At 48.0% G+C, this 17,655-nt stretch overlaps 1 protein-coding gene across 4 annotated transcripts; it reads right to left on the reverse strand.

Moving 5' to 3' along the window:
- Positions 1 to 7,428: 7,428 nt before the first annotated feature.
- On the reverse strand, positions 7,429 to 14,798 carry TBXT (T-box transcription factor T). Of its 4 annotated transcripts, none has more exons than XM_075497377.1 (8): positions 14,593 to 14,798; positions 14,154 to 14,418; positions 13,407 to 13,541; positions 12,600 to 12,661; positions 12,445 to 12,506; positions 11,317 to 11,490; positions 9,568 to 9,697; positions 7,429 to 7,696 (listed from the first exon to the last, which is right to left on the reverse strand). In XM_075497377.1, exons 1-8 carry the CDS (start codon positions 14,796 to 14,798, stop codon positions 7,429 to 7,431), a joined length of 1,302 nt encoding a protein of 433 aa, XP_075353492.1. The 4 variants fall into 4 exon arrangements, with proteins under 4 accessions (XP_075353492.1, XP_075353491.1, XP_075353489.1 ...); XM_075497376.1 differs by having other exon boundaries at positions 11,317 to 11,493; XM_075497374.1 differs by having other exon boundaries at positions 9,568 to 9,700; positions 11,317 to 11,493.
- Between the last annotated feature and the right edge of the window lie 2,857 nt (positions 14,799 to 17,655).

The raw sequence follows: 17,655 nt of genomic DNA on the forward strand, positions 1-17,655 counted from the left end.
GATCTCGTTCATGAGCTGCTAAATGTTCTGGTTTTCTTGCTGAGTGTCCTGCTAGGTTTCTCCACGCTTTTCCCCGTTCAGCAAGTGGTTTTCCAGGTTGCCTGTGTCAACCACATAACTCTCCCCATACTGACCTACATATCTTGGGCCTTGAATGACACTCCAAGGAGAAGTCACTTAATATTCAGAGAGCTCAAGTGCCGCGAACCTGACACACTCCATCTTGCTTTAGCCTCTGCCAAGGGTAAGGAGCAGAGAAGCCCACAGCCCGTGTGCACAGAGGGAAGAGAGAGAAGCGCGGCTGCTGTGCCATTAGAGCGGCATGGAAATAAATTAAGGATAATAGAGGGTTTCTTTTCACAAGCATTCATTAGCCTGCTTCTGTTCTCAGTGAGTCGGAGGAGGCGTAATGCAGAGGCAACGGCACAAAAGCTAATGGGAGCTAAGGCTTGGGAATGGTCACCTCTAAAATGCAAACAAGGCTCGAGCAGGTGAATGTACTTGAGCTCGGGGAATAAACACATAATTTCTCTTCCAGAATTTGGGGACTTGAAATCCTGACCCAGCAGCAAACATTTATTCCTCAGCTCAGGCCTGGTGTTGCACCTTTAGCAAAGAGCAGGTGCCAGAGGTGGGTTTTACGAGGCAGGGGAAAGCAGCTGCTTGAGCAAGGCCAAGACTTGCAGCGATGGGATCGCACGTGACAGACTTTGGGAGGTTCATCTTCCAGAACAAACGGCTTCACTACAAAGTTTGAAAGAAAGGATAATGAAGGATAGGGATGGAAACGGAAGCTGGTATGGCCTGTGGGTTTATTGTTATCTGGCCTCAGTTGAAGGACTAAGATGTTGCAGGTCCTCTCCAACCCTCTGAACCTCCCACGCCACTGACAGGGCCACGGACAATCTGCAGAGCTATATGGGGGGACCTTATAGAAATGCATCTCTCCACTCAGCACCATTTCTGCCTGCTAGCTCTGGCCCTCGCAGGTGACTGCCAGCAGGGCAGTTGCTGTCCCCATCTGCACAGGGCTGAGACCATCCTCTAAAGTCACAAATGGAGATTAGCAAGTGACTTGCAAGTCTATAGACTAAGTAAGGGCATAGCCATTGGGGAAGGCAGGTTAGAGAAAGGCTGCTAGCAGAGGACTTGGACCAGTCTTGGTTTAGCACTTTCATTAATGACTTAGTCCAAAAATGAAGAGATCATTGACAAAATCTGCTGGCAATGTGAGGTTGAGAGATGTCATTACTGCAGAGCAAAATGGAGTTCTCTCACAGGACAAACTGGACAATTGGGGAGCAATGGAAGTGGAACAAAGCTGACTGGGACAAGGGCCAAAGTCATAGTCAAGAGACATTGTTCATCAGCAAAAAATAGCAAAAGAAAGACTTGAATCACCATGACCAGTCACTGATGTAACTCTAGATAATGAAAATGTGGTTTTCAAAGTTAGCAAAATAGCTAGTTTCAGTGCAGGTAGGGAAGCAGCACGCCATTGCATAGGCTCTTCTGCAAGCCCGTGCATTATACCATGTACACTCATGCTCCCCCTTTCATGGAGCCATACAGGCACGGAGGGCCAGCAGGAGAGAGAAAGTTACCCGAGAAGAAGAGAGGGCTTTTATAACCTATGAAAAGAGAGGCAGAGTAATCACTGCCTAACAATACATATCAGCTTAAACACTACCAAGGGAGAAGAACTATTTAAGCTGGGAGTAGGTTTTGGCTCAAGAACAGATAGTCATAAGACAATTATAGATAAATTTCAGCTGGCAATTAAAAGATAGCTCCTAAGCACTGAGAAGCAAGGGGACTGCAACAGTCTCCCAACAAAAGAAGCAGCACCACTTGCCACAGGCACACAGGCACACACAAAAACCTCCCCAAAATCTCACCAACTGGTTTGGAGACAAACCCTGGTGCCTTCCTAAAAGGTCTCAGTGAAGGGATTGTCTATAATTAAGGAACTGGATTCAGGAGGCCCCTTCCAACTCAATGTGGTACGAGTCTGGTAATTGCATATTACAGAGGAATTATTGGCATTGATGGACTGACTGAGGCAGTTAATTAGTTTACTAGCATCAAGAAACAGTAACCTACTTTTGTAGTGCAGCAAGACTGGGACAGGAGAGGGAAAGGCAAGAAAAAAGCTGCAAGCTGCTTGCCCAGCAATCTATAGGACAACTCCTCTGGTCACATACCCGCAGCATCACCCAGGTGGTGCCTTGGGAGACAGGGCTCAGAAACATGTCAGGAGTGCAGCACCAAAAGTATATTAAGGTTATTATAGCTGTGCCATCCATAAAAAGAGGCGGGGGGGAAAGCCTTGCTTGGCTTGAAAATTGAATTGCCGTGAGCTGTGTGATCATACGGGGTGATACGCAATATATAAGCCCCAATGTGCTGCTGTTTGCTCCACGCTGATTCAAGGCTGCAGCCAGCCAACGTCAGACCTCTGGGAAACTATCTCTGGGAATGGGTTTCAGCACCCACCCTTCCCCATCAGCAGTGTAGACACACTTGAGACATGACAAACATGCTAAACATAAGCCAACACTTGGGCTAACAAAGACTCCACCTGTGTATGGATGCTTTGCCGTGGGTCCCAAGAGTAAAACTAGCAGCATCAGCTTGGGAGAGCGAGGGGTACAGATGAATACAAAGGACAGAAGGACAAATTTGTGAGTGGAAAAGCACTGGTGGCTCCAGGAGGAGATCTCTGGGAAGCCCTGAGGCTTCCCTGTTTACAAAAGCAACTGCTCTAGCCAGTCATATAACCTTGGGCTTCAAAGCCCACAATGTCCAGATCGTTGATATGAGAGTGGTGTGTGCAGTGGGAGAACCTGAGTTTGGGTTTATTCTTATCTTCTCAAGGAATTTTTGACATTGTCAGAAATAAAGGCATCTGTAAGATGCTATTAGACACTATGAGAAATACTGGAACTGCACCACACACCACTCAGACTGACGCCTGCATTTTCTTTATCTCAGTTTCCAAAGGTACAGAAATCCAGGAGCAGCTAAAGCCAGACTCCCTGAAGACGAAATTATTTTCTCCACACATCTGAGCCACTGGAATGGGTCTGTGTGTGATTTTAAAAAACATACATGTTTCTGCTTATTGTCTTCCTTACACCTGCCTAAGAATATGTGTGGAGTTTTTAATTTTTTTACTTTTTATTTCAGTTACTTTTTATTTTAATTACTTTCAATTTTAATTATTTTTTACTGCTCGGACTATTGACATCAGTGACGCAGTACCTTCATGTGCATTATCTCACATAACTCACAAATCTAACTGACATCTATGGGGAAGAGTCAGACGGGAGACAAGTGTGGGAATACCCAGTCTCATGTTTTACTCCTGCGTGGGACTGAGTATTCACGTGGCTTTTGCAGACAGAGCAAGACATTTCTGTGCAATAAGGCTGAGGGATCCACACAGATTTTTGCAGCCGGCAACTCTTCGTTACCCAAAGGAAAATAAAGAAAGGAAAAAAAGCATTAACATGCTGAGATGGTAAACAATATAGGTTTCCTAAGAGTCCTGATCCTTTGCTGAGGGCTTAGTCCCTGAGCATTTGGACCTCTCCCAGCCTCGCAGTCATCTCCAGCCGCAGTGTTTGTCTGGCGAGCGGCACGGTGACAGGAGCGGCAAAGAGCCACGGCAGAGCCAGCGCAGGGAAACCGCAGAGCCCTGCTCGCCGGTGGCCCAGCCGAGGCGAGCCATCTCACGCCAGCCTTCCTCAGCGTTTGGAAATGTCAGGTATGTTTGTGCCTCCGCCTCGCCTCCGCCACCAGCCCCAGGGGCACGCCGGCGGGCAGGAACGCAGCACGCCGCTGCTGTTGCAAGCCCTTGGGTGAGAAAAGCCTCTCCGGATGAGTCACACAAAATTCGGCTTGAGTACTTGTAGAGTCGTCTGGGTCTGACCGCCCAGCTCCTCCAGCAACTACGACCCCGATGGTATTTGTAAGGTGAGTCTGAGGTGCCTTTGATGGCTGCTTGGCCACATGAACCCAATAAGAGAAAAAGCACAGTTCAGGAAGAAGATGGTGGCAGAGCAGGAGTGAAAAGTTAGATGTTGAAATGCTCAGTCTGCTTTAAAGCGGCATGCAACTTGCGTTCAATGGCATGAAAGGTTTCAGTTTCTTTCATTTGAAAGTATGGGAGGGGAAAAAAAAAAAACCCACACCAAAAAAGCCAGCTAGGTAAGATCCATCTGATACCAGCATTAAGCTGCCTGGAGATGTACAATGCTGCATCTATGAAGGCCTTGTGTGTATGTGTGCTTAATCTTTGGGCTCAGAAATCTTTTAATGGTAATTAATTTATTTTCATGGTCATCTGCTTTTGGCTCAAGACCTAAAACAAGTATGCAAGTATTGACCAGCAGAGAAGTCACCCGCATGTCGTTGCCAAGATTGCTCACCAGGCAGAACAGTTCTCTCGCACTAAGAACTGAACTCTTTCAGGACCCAGAGTTCAGCTCCCAGGTTGGCATCACATGGGCTTCCAGGCATCAAAGTTCCTGCCAGCTTTAAGTGCACATCAAAACGGCGTCACGGAGGCCTCCAAGGCCGTGCATCAAGCTGCAGCATGAAATGGGGACAGGGCTCCTCCACTTCACAGCCAGAAGGCCCTAGCTGCAGGCAGGTTAGTTCAGCAAGCCTCAACGAAATCACCAGATAGAGAAACTATTTTTTGTCCACGTGGATATGGCAATTGTTTCTTCAGTACAAGCTCTACAAGACCCTGAGAAACCGCTGACCTCTGTGCTGGGCCGCAGCTGTGGGCTGTCCTCCACGCAAGCCTCTTTGGAGCAAAGACAGCACCGCAGTGGGCTGCCTGCCAGGGGCCGTGCTAAGCAACGTCTTGCAGCCCTGGACCTAGCACCTCTCTCGCACTTTACGGGTCCCTTTCCCTGCGTGGCAGATTGATCATCCTCTTCCCCTGACGTGTCTGCTTTGAGGACGTAGCTCCGGGGCAAAGGATAAAGCTGGCTGCCTCGGCGACATGAGCCAGGCTCCCCCACTCACCGTGTCAGCGCTCAGAAGTGACATTTACGTGCTCAGCTACATGCACAGTCACTGTAGTGCTAGAGCAGCCTACAGCATAGACTCCTTCGGTAGCTGAGTATACCAGGCGGCAGTTAGGCATTTATTACTGGGGAGGGTTATTCAGAAACACCCTTGAAAATCTGGTTATCAAGGCAGACCACAGCACCTGCCAGGTTTGCATCCAGCTGCAGCATTTACGCTACAAATTGGTCACTGTGGGAAAAGAGCTTTCACCCAACACCAGTTGCAGCTACCACCTCTGACCACCAGTCGGTCAAGGATTTACCAAAAGGAGGGAGAAACAAAGGGGAAAAAAAAAAAGGGAGGGTGAGAAGCAGGTGAGGAGCATCTCAAGAGATCTTTTAAGTTCTTCATTAATTTGGTTATGAAGAACTCTCTGACCCTTCGCCCACAGCCGGAAGCTACTGTGCAGCAGGAACTATTTGTGAAACTGCTCCGTGGAAGGTCAACGTACTGTAGGTTCAATATATCTGACGTGGATTTGTTTCACCTTTCCCACTGCCCCCCACAAAGCAAAAATTAAGCATTGAGTTTATTTAAGAATCTTTACTCTTTTTTTTTTTCCCCCAATTTAAATTATACTTCTGAAATACAAGTAAAAAAACTCACAACATGTTGCTAATTTCTACAAAATAGTCTAAATAATAATGCACTTACATCATTTACACAATTTACCTTCACAATAAAATAGGAGCGCTTGGATCAATATTTACATATTGACAGAGAATGCAGTCATGCAGCCGCCTGCTGCTTCTGGTGCTGTCTCCTGCTGGAGTACCTCTGGGAGACAGCAGCCTGCAGCTGCACGCAAATCCTTCTGCAGGGAGAAAGCCCCGCCAAAGTCTTTCTAGGTGCAGGGACCTGCCCATAGGGTGCCAAAGAGACCAAAATGGTGGCAAATATTTGCTTTTTCATCTTAAAGCTGCCACTGTAACACATGAGCACACATCGATGAGTTATTTAAGGAATTCCCTGATAGAGAGTTTTGCTTCGCTATATTAGGCACTTCATTATAAAAGCTATTTATTATGGCTTATGCAAAACAATTCACTTTCCTCAGGATATGTGCTTGCCAGAGTCAGTGGGAGAGAGACATGTCCAAGGGCACACTTTGAGCCAACATTTTGGGTTAGCCTGCATTAGAAGTTTAGTTCATATTACTTAATATCAGTCCGGAAGGAAGTATTTCATCAAGACCTGATCCTTCCAGCAAGTGAAGCAGTTCAGTGTATTTTAAAGCTTAGTATATCTGCACTTTTCCCCCAAATTATCGGTAACTAGAGCTTTCCCTCTTACAATAAGTTAACTACTTACATCCATGCTGTTCAATGTGCCATTGGGTGACATATCCCACATATGATTGTCTTAAAAAGAGTACGCTGTAGGTTGAGGGATTATTTACATATCATAACATGTAGAAAATAAAGTTGTAACTCACCAAATAATAAATATAGATCAACAGAGTACAATATTGAAATAAAATAAATTAGAATGATTCTCCAGGTGTTGAATTCCCTCCCTTAAGGCCTGAGCCAGAGACCATAAATAAAACAGTGATGTTTTTTCAATGGCTCAAAAAGGTTTTGGATAGGGCTCCTTATTAGACAGTGGCTGTTTGAAATGAGATGTTTAGCTAAGCTGACAGATATTTGAAATCTATATGATCAAACAGCAAAACTTACCTCTAAAAGGAGTCTTTTGGGTAAAACAATTTAGACCAAACATTAATACTGCATTTATTAGGAAGAATATAGTTCTTGCAGATTGTCTCGACATTAATTCAGCAGCAAGGAAATAAGCATACAGTTAAGAACACAACGTATTTGTGAGGCAAATACGTGTTAGTGCACATGATTTTCCAAAAACTTCACTCCTCAGCTACATTTGTGCATATTTCAGAATGCTTCTAACTAGACGGTTAATAAAAGTCTTCTCATGACTATAGCTAAGTTTGCCATTTAAAAAAATTAACTGAAAAACAGTTAGGAGTAACTTAGTCAAGAACAACGCCAAACTTCAAGTCCAAATATATCAGAACACTGAGAAACTTGGAATCTAAGTAAAAATCTTAAAACTTAGGTCTATCAAACTTAAAATTAAAAAAAGAAAAAAGATTAAAAGCAGTGAATCTGCTCTCAGAATTGCACACTCACCAGGTTTGTAAACTCTACATGAAGTCAGTGATGCACTGTTCACTATAAGAGGTATAATATAGATGCTCTATGCAAAGCAGTGCAGATGCTTTGTCTGTAATTTACTTCACGTTTCCTTTTTCTCTTCCTTGAGGATTAAGCATTTAAAGTAACTCAGTAGCTAAAAAGTCTGTCTTGTAGGAAAAGGTCTGGTTTACATGGAAGGGGGGGTGACAGGCGTCCACGTGGAGGCTAGCCTGGCATGTGCAGAGGCATCGTACTGGCTGTCGGGCAGGTCCGTGGGTGCCCCGCCGTCGTACAGGGGGGAGGCGGAGGAGGCAGCAGTGACGGAGTGCGGAAGGGCAGAGTAGTGCGCTGGAGACCCACGTAAAAACTGGGAGCTCAGGCCGTTGGACATCCCGCTCGACTGAGACACTGGTGTGATGGTGCTGTTACTCACAGACCATAAGTTAGGATACTGACTGAAAGAGGGAAAGTGATAAATAAAATAGGTTATTAGTGACCTAGTGCCTGCTGGCAGTTGCTCAGGTCACCACACAGCTCCCAAGCTGGGCTCATTTGCTGGAGACAGTGAATTTCTTTAGGAAGCTCCCAGCCACTGCGAGATAGGAAGGACCCCCAAGCAGGAGGTCATGTTCATGGCACCCCACCAACAAATCTAACCTCCCCGTTTTCCCAACGGCAGGTCCAGCACTGGGTATGCTAGCAAATTTTAAGCCAAGCTGAGAAATGAACAGGCTGGCCTGAAAAATGCAGAGGTTTGAGAGCTGATTCCTGAGCCATGCCATACGCTTTCCTCAGGGGAAACCCACATGATGGAGGTAGCTGGACACAGCAGCTGTTGGACCCAGCCAGGTTTGAATCCATTGCCATGAGGCTGTCAAAGCCCTAATCCTCCCTGAGTGCCTCTGTAGTCAGAGAGGGACAGATGCCTCCAGACAGCAGTTCAGCCCTCCTAGGACCTTGTTCATCATCTCATGTTAGAAGAGGAAGAGCTAGATCGATGGCTGCAGATTGCACAGATACTACAGAAAGGGCTCATTAAAAGGAAAAAAAGCCTTGTGAGGACACTACAGCCTCCACTCTCTCCTCTGGGTATGTGTAAACACACATATGAATTAAAAGAAACAAGGTGATTCAAGAGAAACACTAGGAGAAAAAGTTCGGTCCTGCTGTGTAATACTACACAGCGCTTTCTACCTATCGATCCCAAGCAGTTTAGCAAAAAAGATAAGTATTCTTCTTACTTTACAAATAGGGGCTTAGACAAAAGGGATGGCAGAAATGCCTTCCCTGAGGTCCCACAGTTCCAGTTCTACTGGTTTTATCTACTGGACAACTCTTAGTGCTGGAAGTCTACTGGAAACTCAGTGGACTTTGCAACTTTCCAAACACGTATCCTGGAGGCCAGACATGGAAAGAAGTGCTAGGAGCACCTGTTTACTTCATTACCGTATGTTCAGGACTAAACTTACATTCAGTAACACCTGCTCTTTTATACTGTGTAGTAGTAGTACGTACTCTGATTAATAGCTAAGTGTCTATGTGCATGGTTCAAATAAAAATGCTTTCCACAAACAGAGTGGTAGATCTGAATTGCCAAGAATGATGCCCAAACCTCAGCCCTCTATGGTTAATAGCAAAGATCTTACTACCTTATCTGTATGTCTTTGAATTTGCAAGTTTAGCTCCAAGGGACTGACTGTAAACTAAATCTGTGCTAAAGGATCCAAAAGTTTAATTAAAATAAAAAGTACAAAGAGGAGAAAAGATACATTTATATGATCACAAAATGGCAAAGGTTTTCACCAAGTGTATAATCCCACACTATGCTGGCTTCTGTGGCAACGCTCAACTAAAGAATTACTGCCCCAACCACTTGCTCCTTCTCCACAGTATAGTTCACTGCCCCTTTGTTTGTAGCAGAACCAGGGTTTGTGGAGATGGATGGGAAAGCGGTGACTGGCTAAAATGAAACAGATCAAAAATAAACTTTTCAAACACCATTTTGCTTAAAAGCAAAGAGGAGATGAAGCTTAAAAGAGCATCCTCAAATTCAATGGATGTTTAAGTCATTTGCAATCCTTCATCTATCAAATATTGCTGTCACAAGTATCTACATTTCCAAAACATAAAAAAAGTTTTTATCTGTTTCTTCAATCTTTTCCTTGTAAATAGTCCTTCTCAGTGCCCCCCGCAGGATGGCCAATGAGTCACACATGGCCATAAGGATTTCTAATTTGCTAGTGCCTCTTTACCTCCTTTTTCAGCCTTCTCTTCCCAGAAAGGATCAATACAGTGATTTGAGGGCTGCTGAGGGACAGACTCCTACCTGGAGCTGGTAGCTGTGCCAGTGCTGTGACTCATGGGAAGCATCGTCGTGTGTGTGGGAACTCCTAGAGAAGACCAGTTGTCATGGGACTGCAGCATGGAAAGGCAGGCAGAGGAGTTATCGGCATAGGCTGCTGAGAAAACAAGCACGAACTTAAACACACTAGAATCAGACTAAATAACAGTCTTGTATTCAAATGCAATGTATAGCTTTAAAACTACCCTCCCCGTTGCTGCCTTGCAAAAAAGCAAACTTCACACACACACAGAAAAATGAAGTCAGCTACCAGTTGTCAAGTTTACACTTTCACTGGCATGCCCCTGCTGATGTGTTGTTTTGCTCAACTTACAACTAAAGTCTTAATTTCTATGAAGGATCTACGGCCAAAAAGCTGTCTTCAAACCACCTGCTAATTCAGCCCATGCTTCTTTATTCAGTCAGTGGGAAGAGGTGGGCTCCTTACACTATCCCAATCACTCTTCCAGGGCACCTTCTTTATGTCCGTCATCTACATTGGCAGTAACAGTCTGGCAGCCCTGGATAACAAGCATATTGCTGGATCACACATCCCAGTTTTGAGCTGAGCATGCCACCACGGGCTCTGAAGTCTGCCTTAGGCACCATCAGGAGTGATTGGGACTGTGGCTTAAACTACTCAGCTTGTGAACAAAACTGGCTGGCCAACAAGGCAAAGGCACTAGGAAGCTGTAAAGGGAATCCTGTACAGCCATCCATAGCGAGAAAGAAGTCGCTGTGGCAGCTGGCTAAGGGAAGGAGAAGAGGTTCCTTGCTGAGGACCAGGGAACAAGAAGGAACACAGGAGGTGTTTTGGGTTTTTATTCTGTTTCAAGTCATAAAACTTGCATAAAATTTCCAAGATGCAAGAAAAATCCACAGAAAGCTCGTCTTCCACTTCAAAATGAACTACAAAGCTACATACAAGATTGGTCAGGCTGCATCTAGAAGCCTGTGTATTACTTCACAATAGAAAATATTAAGTATTTTTTTTAAATGGGAACCTTCAGTATCCATCCAGGCTGAAGGACAAAAATTGTTAACAGGTCTTTGCCAGAAGAAAGAAAAAAAAGTTTAAAAAAAAAAAATCACTGTTAAAAATGCCCTTCTCTCCTCTCCCTTAAGTACCTACGACTTAAGGCACTAAGCCTTAAGCTATCTGGCTATTTCTGAGCACAACTTCTGAATAGCTCTGCAGTTTACTCCGTTCCGTATTGTTTCTGTGTATCCAGTTGTGACACTGTCACTGAGAACAACCTTAATGCACTGATGTTAACTACAGCAACAGGCAAGTAAAACTGACAGAATCAGGCCCTCAATTATTACGTGTTAATAACACGTGACACTAACAGAACCAGACATACTTCTTCATTTCATTGCATTTCCTATAACTAATGATTAAAATCCTCACTTTCAAACTTAAAAAAAAAAAGTCAAAGTAAGTTTAAGCTTGCTGGTTACAAGAATTCAAGAGCACAAGACAAAGCCAGCACAATATAATCTAATCAATTAGCAGAGACAGTTCTGCACCCTCAGTAATTCCATCGTAAAGAGACTGGGGACACGTACTCATCACCCCCGTTTCTTTGCAATGCTGGCCCCAAGCCCCCTGTGCAAACGGAGCTAGATAGCAACCTCAGTTTCCGTGGCATCCCTCGATACGCCCACTGCTCAAAGCTCGCATCCCTCGGCTCATTCCCCATCTTTTTCACAGAGCTGCAACGTCAGACTTACTTGGCGAGTTGTTTCTATGGGTGTAGGGGCTGGGGTAGGGGGCAGGACGGTGGTTCCTCAGCGATGAGTACCTTTCACAGCTGTGAGCAGGGGAGAGCGACAGCGGGGCTCCAAACTGAGGGTGAGGATTGGCAGGTGGGCACAGAGTCCCAGTCCCAGGAATAAGCCAACTACCTACTGTGGGGAAGCGAGAGGTTTGTAAGATGGGTACGTGATGCAGCCAGGCAGGGAAAGAATCACAGAGCAACGAGATAAATAATCAGTCAGCAAGGAAATGCACACTCAGGGAAGGAAACAGTTTCAACATGGCTGAAAAATCGGGATCTTTACAACTTTCTTAAATGATCTTACGAAGGAAAATTAGACAACAGCTTAGAAAAAGCCCCATGTCAAGCTAACATTATTTTTTAAATTACCATTTAATTACAATCACTGTAAGGAAACACCGAAATGGTTAAACCCTCCCTTACGTGGGTAGCGTGTGCTCAGCAATTGTTAGTGTAATCTCCAGTTTTAAATTGCTCTTTGGGGGTCTCAATCTCTAGCTAAGCTCTGAGGTTTCTCAGACTGCTAAGAACAACTCCTAAAAATTAAGCATTTTCACTGAAACAAAATAATTCCTACTGCAACTCAACTTCCCCCTTTACAGGCTGCAGCCGTTTTTTTGCAATAATCTGTTAAAACAGGAATCATTAAAATAGTAATGCTTTTTATTCACCTGGAAAAACTTTTTAAGAAACGCCCCTAATTTTCTTAAAGTACTTAAAACTTAACTACCATTTCAGTAATTTTCTGCTGTATTTTGAAATAAACTTTTGTCTCCATGTCCATATGGATATTGCTCTCCTTGTATACAAAGGCAGCTGTCCTTTTGGACATGAAGGTAACTGCAAGATTCTATTAAAGGATTTTGAATGTAATACAGAAGTCTTAACCACACACACAGATCATAATGTTTATACAACCATAAACCTGCATGAACTACAATCATAAGGATTGGTAACATTATTTGCCCTATGAACTAACAAGCCAGCCAGCAACCACCGCTCTTGAAGTTTTGCTTAACTTAACAGATGAGATGGAAGAAATCAAAGTTACGGTCATGATACAGAATGAAAGGAAACCTACACTGTGAATACCCAGACTGCTGGTTGTCTCCCACTTCCTCCATCATGTCTTTGTGATCACTTCTATAAAAGAAAACGTGTTGTATTAGTTAAGAATATGCTTTTACAAATCTATGTAAAAAATCCACACTTTAGAATTGAGTTAAGGGTTCTCACCTTTCTTTTGCATCAAGAAATGCCTTTGCAAATGGATTGTATTTAATTTTTAAAGCTGTGATCTAAAAACAACAACAAATATCTTTATTTGCAAGTATCACCATTCATTATCATACAGATGTTAGGATTTGAATTAGAACTATCCATTGAAGTTAGTGAAGTCACAGATTTTTGAAGAAATAAGATTAGGCTCGCAATACCAACCTATGGACATCAATTAAACAGCTCCTAAGGTCTGAAGTATTAGCAGAGGGCTAGGAATTAGTCCCTCTGCCCGATTCCAAGAGACTGAATTGCCTGGGTTTATTGATCAGCTAAGGAAGCAGCTAAGAAAGGTAGGTATTAGACTAGAGAGTTATAAAAAGCTTCACATGTCAAGCCAGAGCAGAACGGGTATCAAAAAAATCTCAGAAAGATTGGTAATTTACAGATTCATTAAACATAGACGTGCATTTTGGCTAGCAGAGAAAGGCCAGTTTTGAAAATGGCACATCCAGTTATTTCACTGGGTAGCTGAAAATGACAACTGTATTTCTTATCATACTTGTTTGCCCCACAGAATCTTTTAAGAATTACTCTCCTGCACTGAATTTGTGGTACATATCGAGACAGTGACCAGAACTTTGCGCTGTTATACGTTCATAGGGCTTTTACATATCGTAATTTCGTTTTTTTCTATTTAGCTTCAAACAAAGCACAGAGAGAACTGAAAAACGTGAAATGCGATCCATTATTTTGCTCTGTAACATGCGCTTTGCCGCTTGAAACCTCCTGGTACTTGCATCCTTTCTTCCCTGCTGTGCATACCTCCTCATTCTGGTAGGCCGTCACGGCTATAAACTGGGTCTCTGGGAAGGAATGGCTGGTGATCATCCGCTGTGGGCCACCCACTCGCACTATATGAATCCTTGGCTCATACTTGTGCAGAGAGTTCAGCATGATCTGCGAGCAAACGGACAGAGCAGGTAAGCAGTGACAGAGTGGCGGCAGACGCTGGCAGGCACAGAAAGCACTCAGGTTTTAAAGTATCTAATGATCCATCTTCCCGGCAGAGGAGAAAGAGGCAACGGGTACAAATAAACCCTAAAACCGAAGCTGTAAGGAAAGGAAAGGAACGCTGCAGTCAGACACCCCAACTTTTTGCCTAGTTATCCTCATCCCTGTTACTTGACAGGGCAGCTCGCATTGGCACAAACACGTTGGCGATAAATAGCCGGAAAGATGCATCTGCAACACCGCTGGCATATTCAGACGGGAGAGACATTTCAAAAAAGAAAGTCGAAACACGAAGACACCCATCCTCGGCGGAAAGGCCAGCTCTGCTGAAAGAACGCCGTGCTGAGGGGGAAGGGGAAGCGCGACCCACCCCACGCCAGCCCGTTTGATAACAGCAGCATAAAAACGAGCATTAAGGAGGGCGTGAGCGGCGGCTCGGCAGGACCCCACCGCCCCGCAGGGACGGGACGGGACCGGGTCGGGTGGGCCCAGCCCCGCTGAGCGGGGCGAGGGCGGCGCGGTGCCGGTGCCGGCGCAGGTCCCGGTGCCGGCGCTTACCTGCCCGCCGCCGTTGAGCTTGTTGGTGAGTTTGACTTTGCTGAAGGAGACGGGCGCCTTCATCCAGTGCGCGCCGAAGTTGGGCGAGTCGGGGTGGATGTAGACGCAGCTGGGCGCCTGCGGCTCCGGCTTCCCGCCCGGCACCCACTCCCCGTTCACGTACTTCCAGCGGTGCCCGTCGGCCGCCGCGAAGTCCAGCAGGAAGGAGTACATGGCGTTGGGGTCCAGCCCCGACACGCTCACCTTCAGCACCGGGAACATCCTCCTGCGGGGCGACACGGAGGCGCGAGGCACGGCGGGGGGCAGCCCCGGCCCCCCGGGCTCAGCCGGGCGGCCGCCGCCGGGGCCCGCTCGCCCCCCTCGCCCCCGCGGGAGGCGGGCGTGGGCCGGGGCCGGAGCCGGAGGCGGCGGGAGGGCGCGGGGCCCGCGGCAGCCCTACCTGCCGTTTTTGGTGACGATCATCTCGTTGGTGAGCTCCTTGAAGCGCAGCCACAGGTCGTTGTCCTCCAGCGTCACCCGCAGCTCCCGCTCCGTCGGGTCGCCCTTCTCGCTGCCCGCCTGCAGCTCGCTCTCCACGGCGCTCAGCAGGTGGTCCACGCGGTACTGCAGGGGCTTGCCCGCGCCCTCCGTGCCGGGGGAGCTCATCCTGGCCCCGCGCCCGCCTGGCGGGGCAGGCGCCCTGGCAGAGCCCCGAGCGGCGGCGGCGGGGCCGGGGCCGGGGCCGGGGCTGACTCCACTTGACCTCCGCGGCCCCAGCGAGCGGGAGCGGGGAAGGGGCCGCTGTTATACCCCGTCATAAACACCCCCCCGGTGACATCACAATGCCGGCGGGGGGGCCCCGCTGATTGGCGGACGGCCGCTTTGATCTGCCCGGCCGGCCTTTCCGATTGGCTGCCCGCGGCCATATCACAACGGTGCCCGGGGAAGCCTGTGAAGTTAATTGCAGGCCGCGGGATTAAACGCGGCTATTTTATGTAAATCTGCCCCCAAATGTTTGCACCTCTATCAAAGCCGCCGGGGCCGGGGCTCCGGCAGCCGCGGAGGAAATGGCCCATCTCGGCAACAGCCTCATAACCGGCGTGCGGCACCCTCCCGCCGCCCGCAGCGGCATTCGCGGGGCCGCCGACGCCCGCCGCAGCAAGGCCCCGAGGTCTGCGTTTAGGCAGCCGGTCCTGGACGGGACGGGAGGCCCCCGGGCCGCGGGTTCATATTTAGGGGGAAAAATGGGACAGCCCTCCTCCCCGGGCCCCCGCGGGCTGCCCGCGGGCCCCCGCGCCCGCCCCGCCGCTTCCCACGCTCCCGCCTCACGAGTCGTGGCGCTTCTGCCGAAGTGAAGGTGGCGGCTGGCAGCGACAAACCCTGTGGAAAATTCAACCAAAAAGCTGAAACCACCCTGGAGAGCCGCTGACCAGAAACCTGCACCCCCCGCCACCGCCTTCCCGTCTTTTAGGGACCACAAGAGCCCACCCGCGAGAAAAGGCGCAGAGTTCGCCTCCCGTCGCCAGTACAGGCAGTGCCCTCGCTGGCTGACGCAGCCGAGATGCTCGACCACGGCGGTTTCGAGCCGTCCCACCTAAATTAAAAAAACACCTCTAAAAATCAGATCGCTAGCTACAGGCTTCGTTTCGTATAAAAAGGAGAAACCCCCGCGAGTTTCTGCGGGCAAGAGCGGAGCCTGAGCCTCACGGGCCAAACTTGGCAACGGGCTGAACGTCTTTTCAAGTCGTTTGGCGCCCAAGCGAGAGATGGGGCGAGGGAGAGGAGGGCTGTTTTGAAGCACTCCCGCCCGCCGGTGTTTTAATAGTTTGCATTCTCCGGGGCTGCGGCGGTCTGTGGTGTGAGGGAAAGAGTTTATTACCTTTCCGTGAGAACCCCTGGATAGAGGGCGAGGGGGAGAGAGGTGACAATGAGCAGGAAATAGTTCAATGGGGTCTCTTTAAACAATAACAACTTCTTTAAACGGGAGCAAAGGAGAGGGAAAAGGAGAGGCGCGGTGTAAAAACGAGGGGTTCTTTTAAAAGGGGCACCTCCCCGCCCTCCAAACACCGCGCATCGTCGCCGCCGGCGTTTTTGAGACTTCAGGAGAAAGTGCCCGGAGTACGCGGGCAAGCCGGCTGGGAGCAGGAGGAGCTGGAAGTCGGGGTTGCCAGGGGAAGGCGCGCTGAAGGGGTCCCTTTTGCAGGATGCGGGCGGCGGTTCAGCCCGGGCCCCGGCTCACCCCCTGCCCGCACCCCCTGCCCGCACCCCCTGCCTTTCCGCGCTCCGCACCCAGCGGAGCAGCAGCCCCAGCGCGGCTGCCTTCATCCGACTTCAAATAAACCCCATGCTTCCGCTCTTCTTTTCGGTTTCTTTTTGGTTTAGGAGCTACGACTTCGGGCTGTATTTTCATTACACAGCACCATCGGGCTCATACATCCCTAACTTACTCAGCTCCGCAGAGCTTTTTTTTCCCTTCAACCTGACATGTTAAATTCCGCACGTCAGCTCCCTTCAACTACTGTCCCGAAACACACGAAAAATTGTTATCCCTCCAGACGAATTCCCGCGTTAAAGTTTCTTAAAGCTCTTTCTGCCCCAGCATCTACCGCCCGCTGCCCCAGCATCTACCGCCCGCTCCTTGTCCTCTGCGGAAGGGGAAAGCAGCATTTGCGAAGAAATTCTGGGCGAGGCTTGCTAAGTCGGTACCTAGACGCTACCATAGGTATTCGGAGATGGTCTTTTCGCTATCAGGTATTTATTTCACGTAAGGTGCTCCACACAAAACAAACAAACACGTCCTAGCAAAAGGCGTGAGCATTCGAAGCGCGACAGACCACGGCACGCCGTCCCTCGGCTGGGCTGGCAGCACCGCCTTGCTTCGGGTTGGTGCTTTGAAGGAGACATTTCAAACACCTTAATCCTGAAAAAGCCGAGCACCAGGAGAAGTTAACCCCAGAGAAGGACTCGCACTCACTCCTGCAGGTGAAGGGGGGAGAAGGGACTTCTTCCCCCTTGCAGAAGTCGAGTCCCTTTCAGGGTACGGTCCCCGGGGGGGAGGGCAAGAGCGGCGGTGGCGGCGGTGGTGGTGGTGGCGGTGGTGGGTCCCGTGTAGGGCAAACTCGTCTCGGTGCTTGCTCAGCCCGACCTCACCTGACAATGAACATGTCTAAGAGCCGAAAGCAGCAGAACCAGCCGGAATTGAAAGCGACGGGGCCGTTTCGGTGGAAAATGAACGAACGGTTCCGAAAATGAATACATAAAATAAGCAGAGCCGATCTAAATGTGTATTTAGGCGATCTCAGTTTTTAAAACACCGTTTAATTCTTCCGAATGGATGCTTCGAGGAAGAGCTAACTCTTAATACATATATATATGCGCACACAAGGAATGGGAAGCAACCTCAACCTCTTTGGCAGCAGACGCTTATCTAAATGGTTCCTCCTTTTTACATCGATCGCTCTCTTCAGGCAAAGGCAGGAGAGCTGAAGGTGAATTTCATTTGATATGTTTCGCGTGTTACTTC

This window comes from Mycteria americana, chromosome 3 (genome assembly GCF_035582795.1).
Source record: "Mycteria americana isolate JAX WOST 10 ecotype Jacksonville Zoo and Gardens chromosome 3, USCA_MyAme_1.0, whole genome shotgun sequence".
NCBI classification, from domain to species: Eukaryota; Metazoa; Chordata; class Aves; order Ciconiiformes; family Ciconiidae; genus Mycteria; species Mycteria americana.

Excerpts from the sequence above, each read along its gene's own strand:
- TBXT (XM_075497374.1), bottom strand. The coding sequence starts at position 14,798 with ATGAGCTCCCCCGGCACGGAGGGCGCGGGCAAGCCCCTGCAGTACCGC. Across the intron at positions 12,507-12,599 it reads TTTCTTGATGCAAAAGAAAG|AAGTGATCACAAAGACATGA; the intron begins GTGAGAACCCTT and ends TTTCTTTTATAG. Across the intron at positions 7,697-9,567 it reads GGCACAGCTACCAGCTCCAG|TCAGTATCCTAACTTATGGT; the intron begins GTAGGAGTCTGT and ends TCCCTCTTTCAG.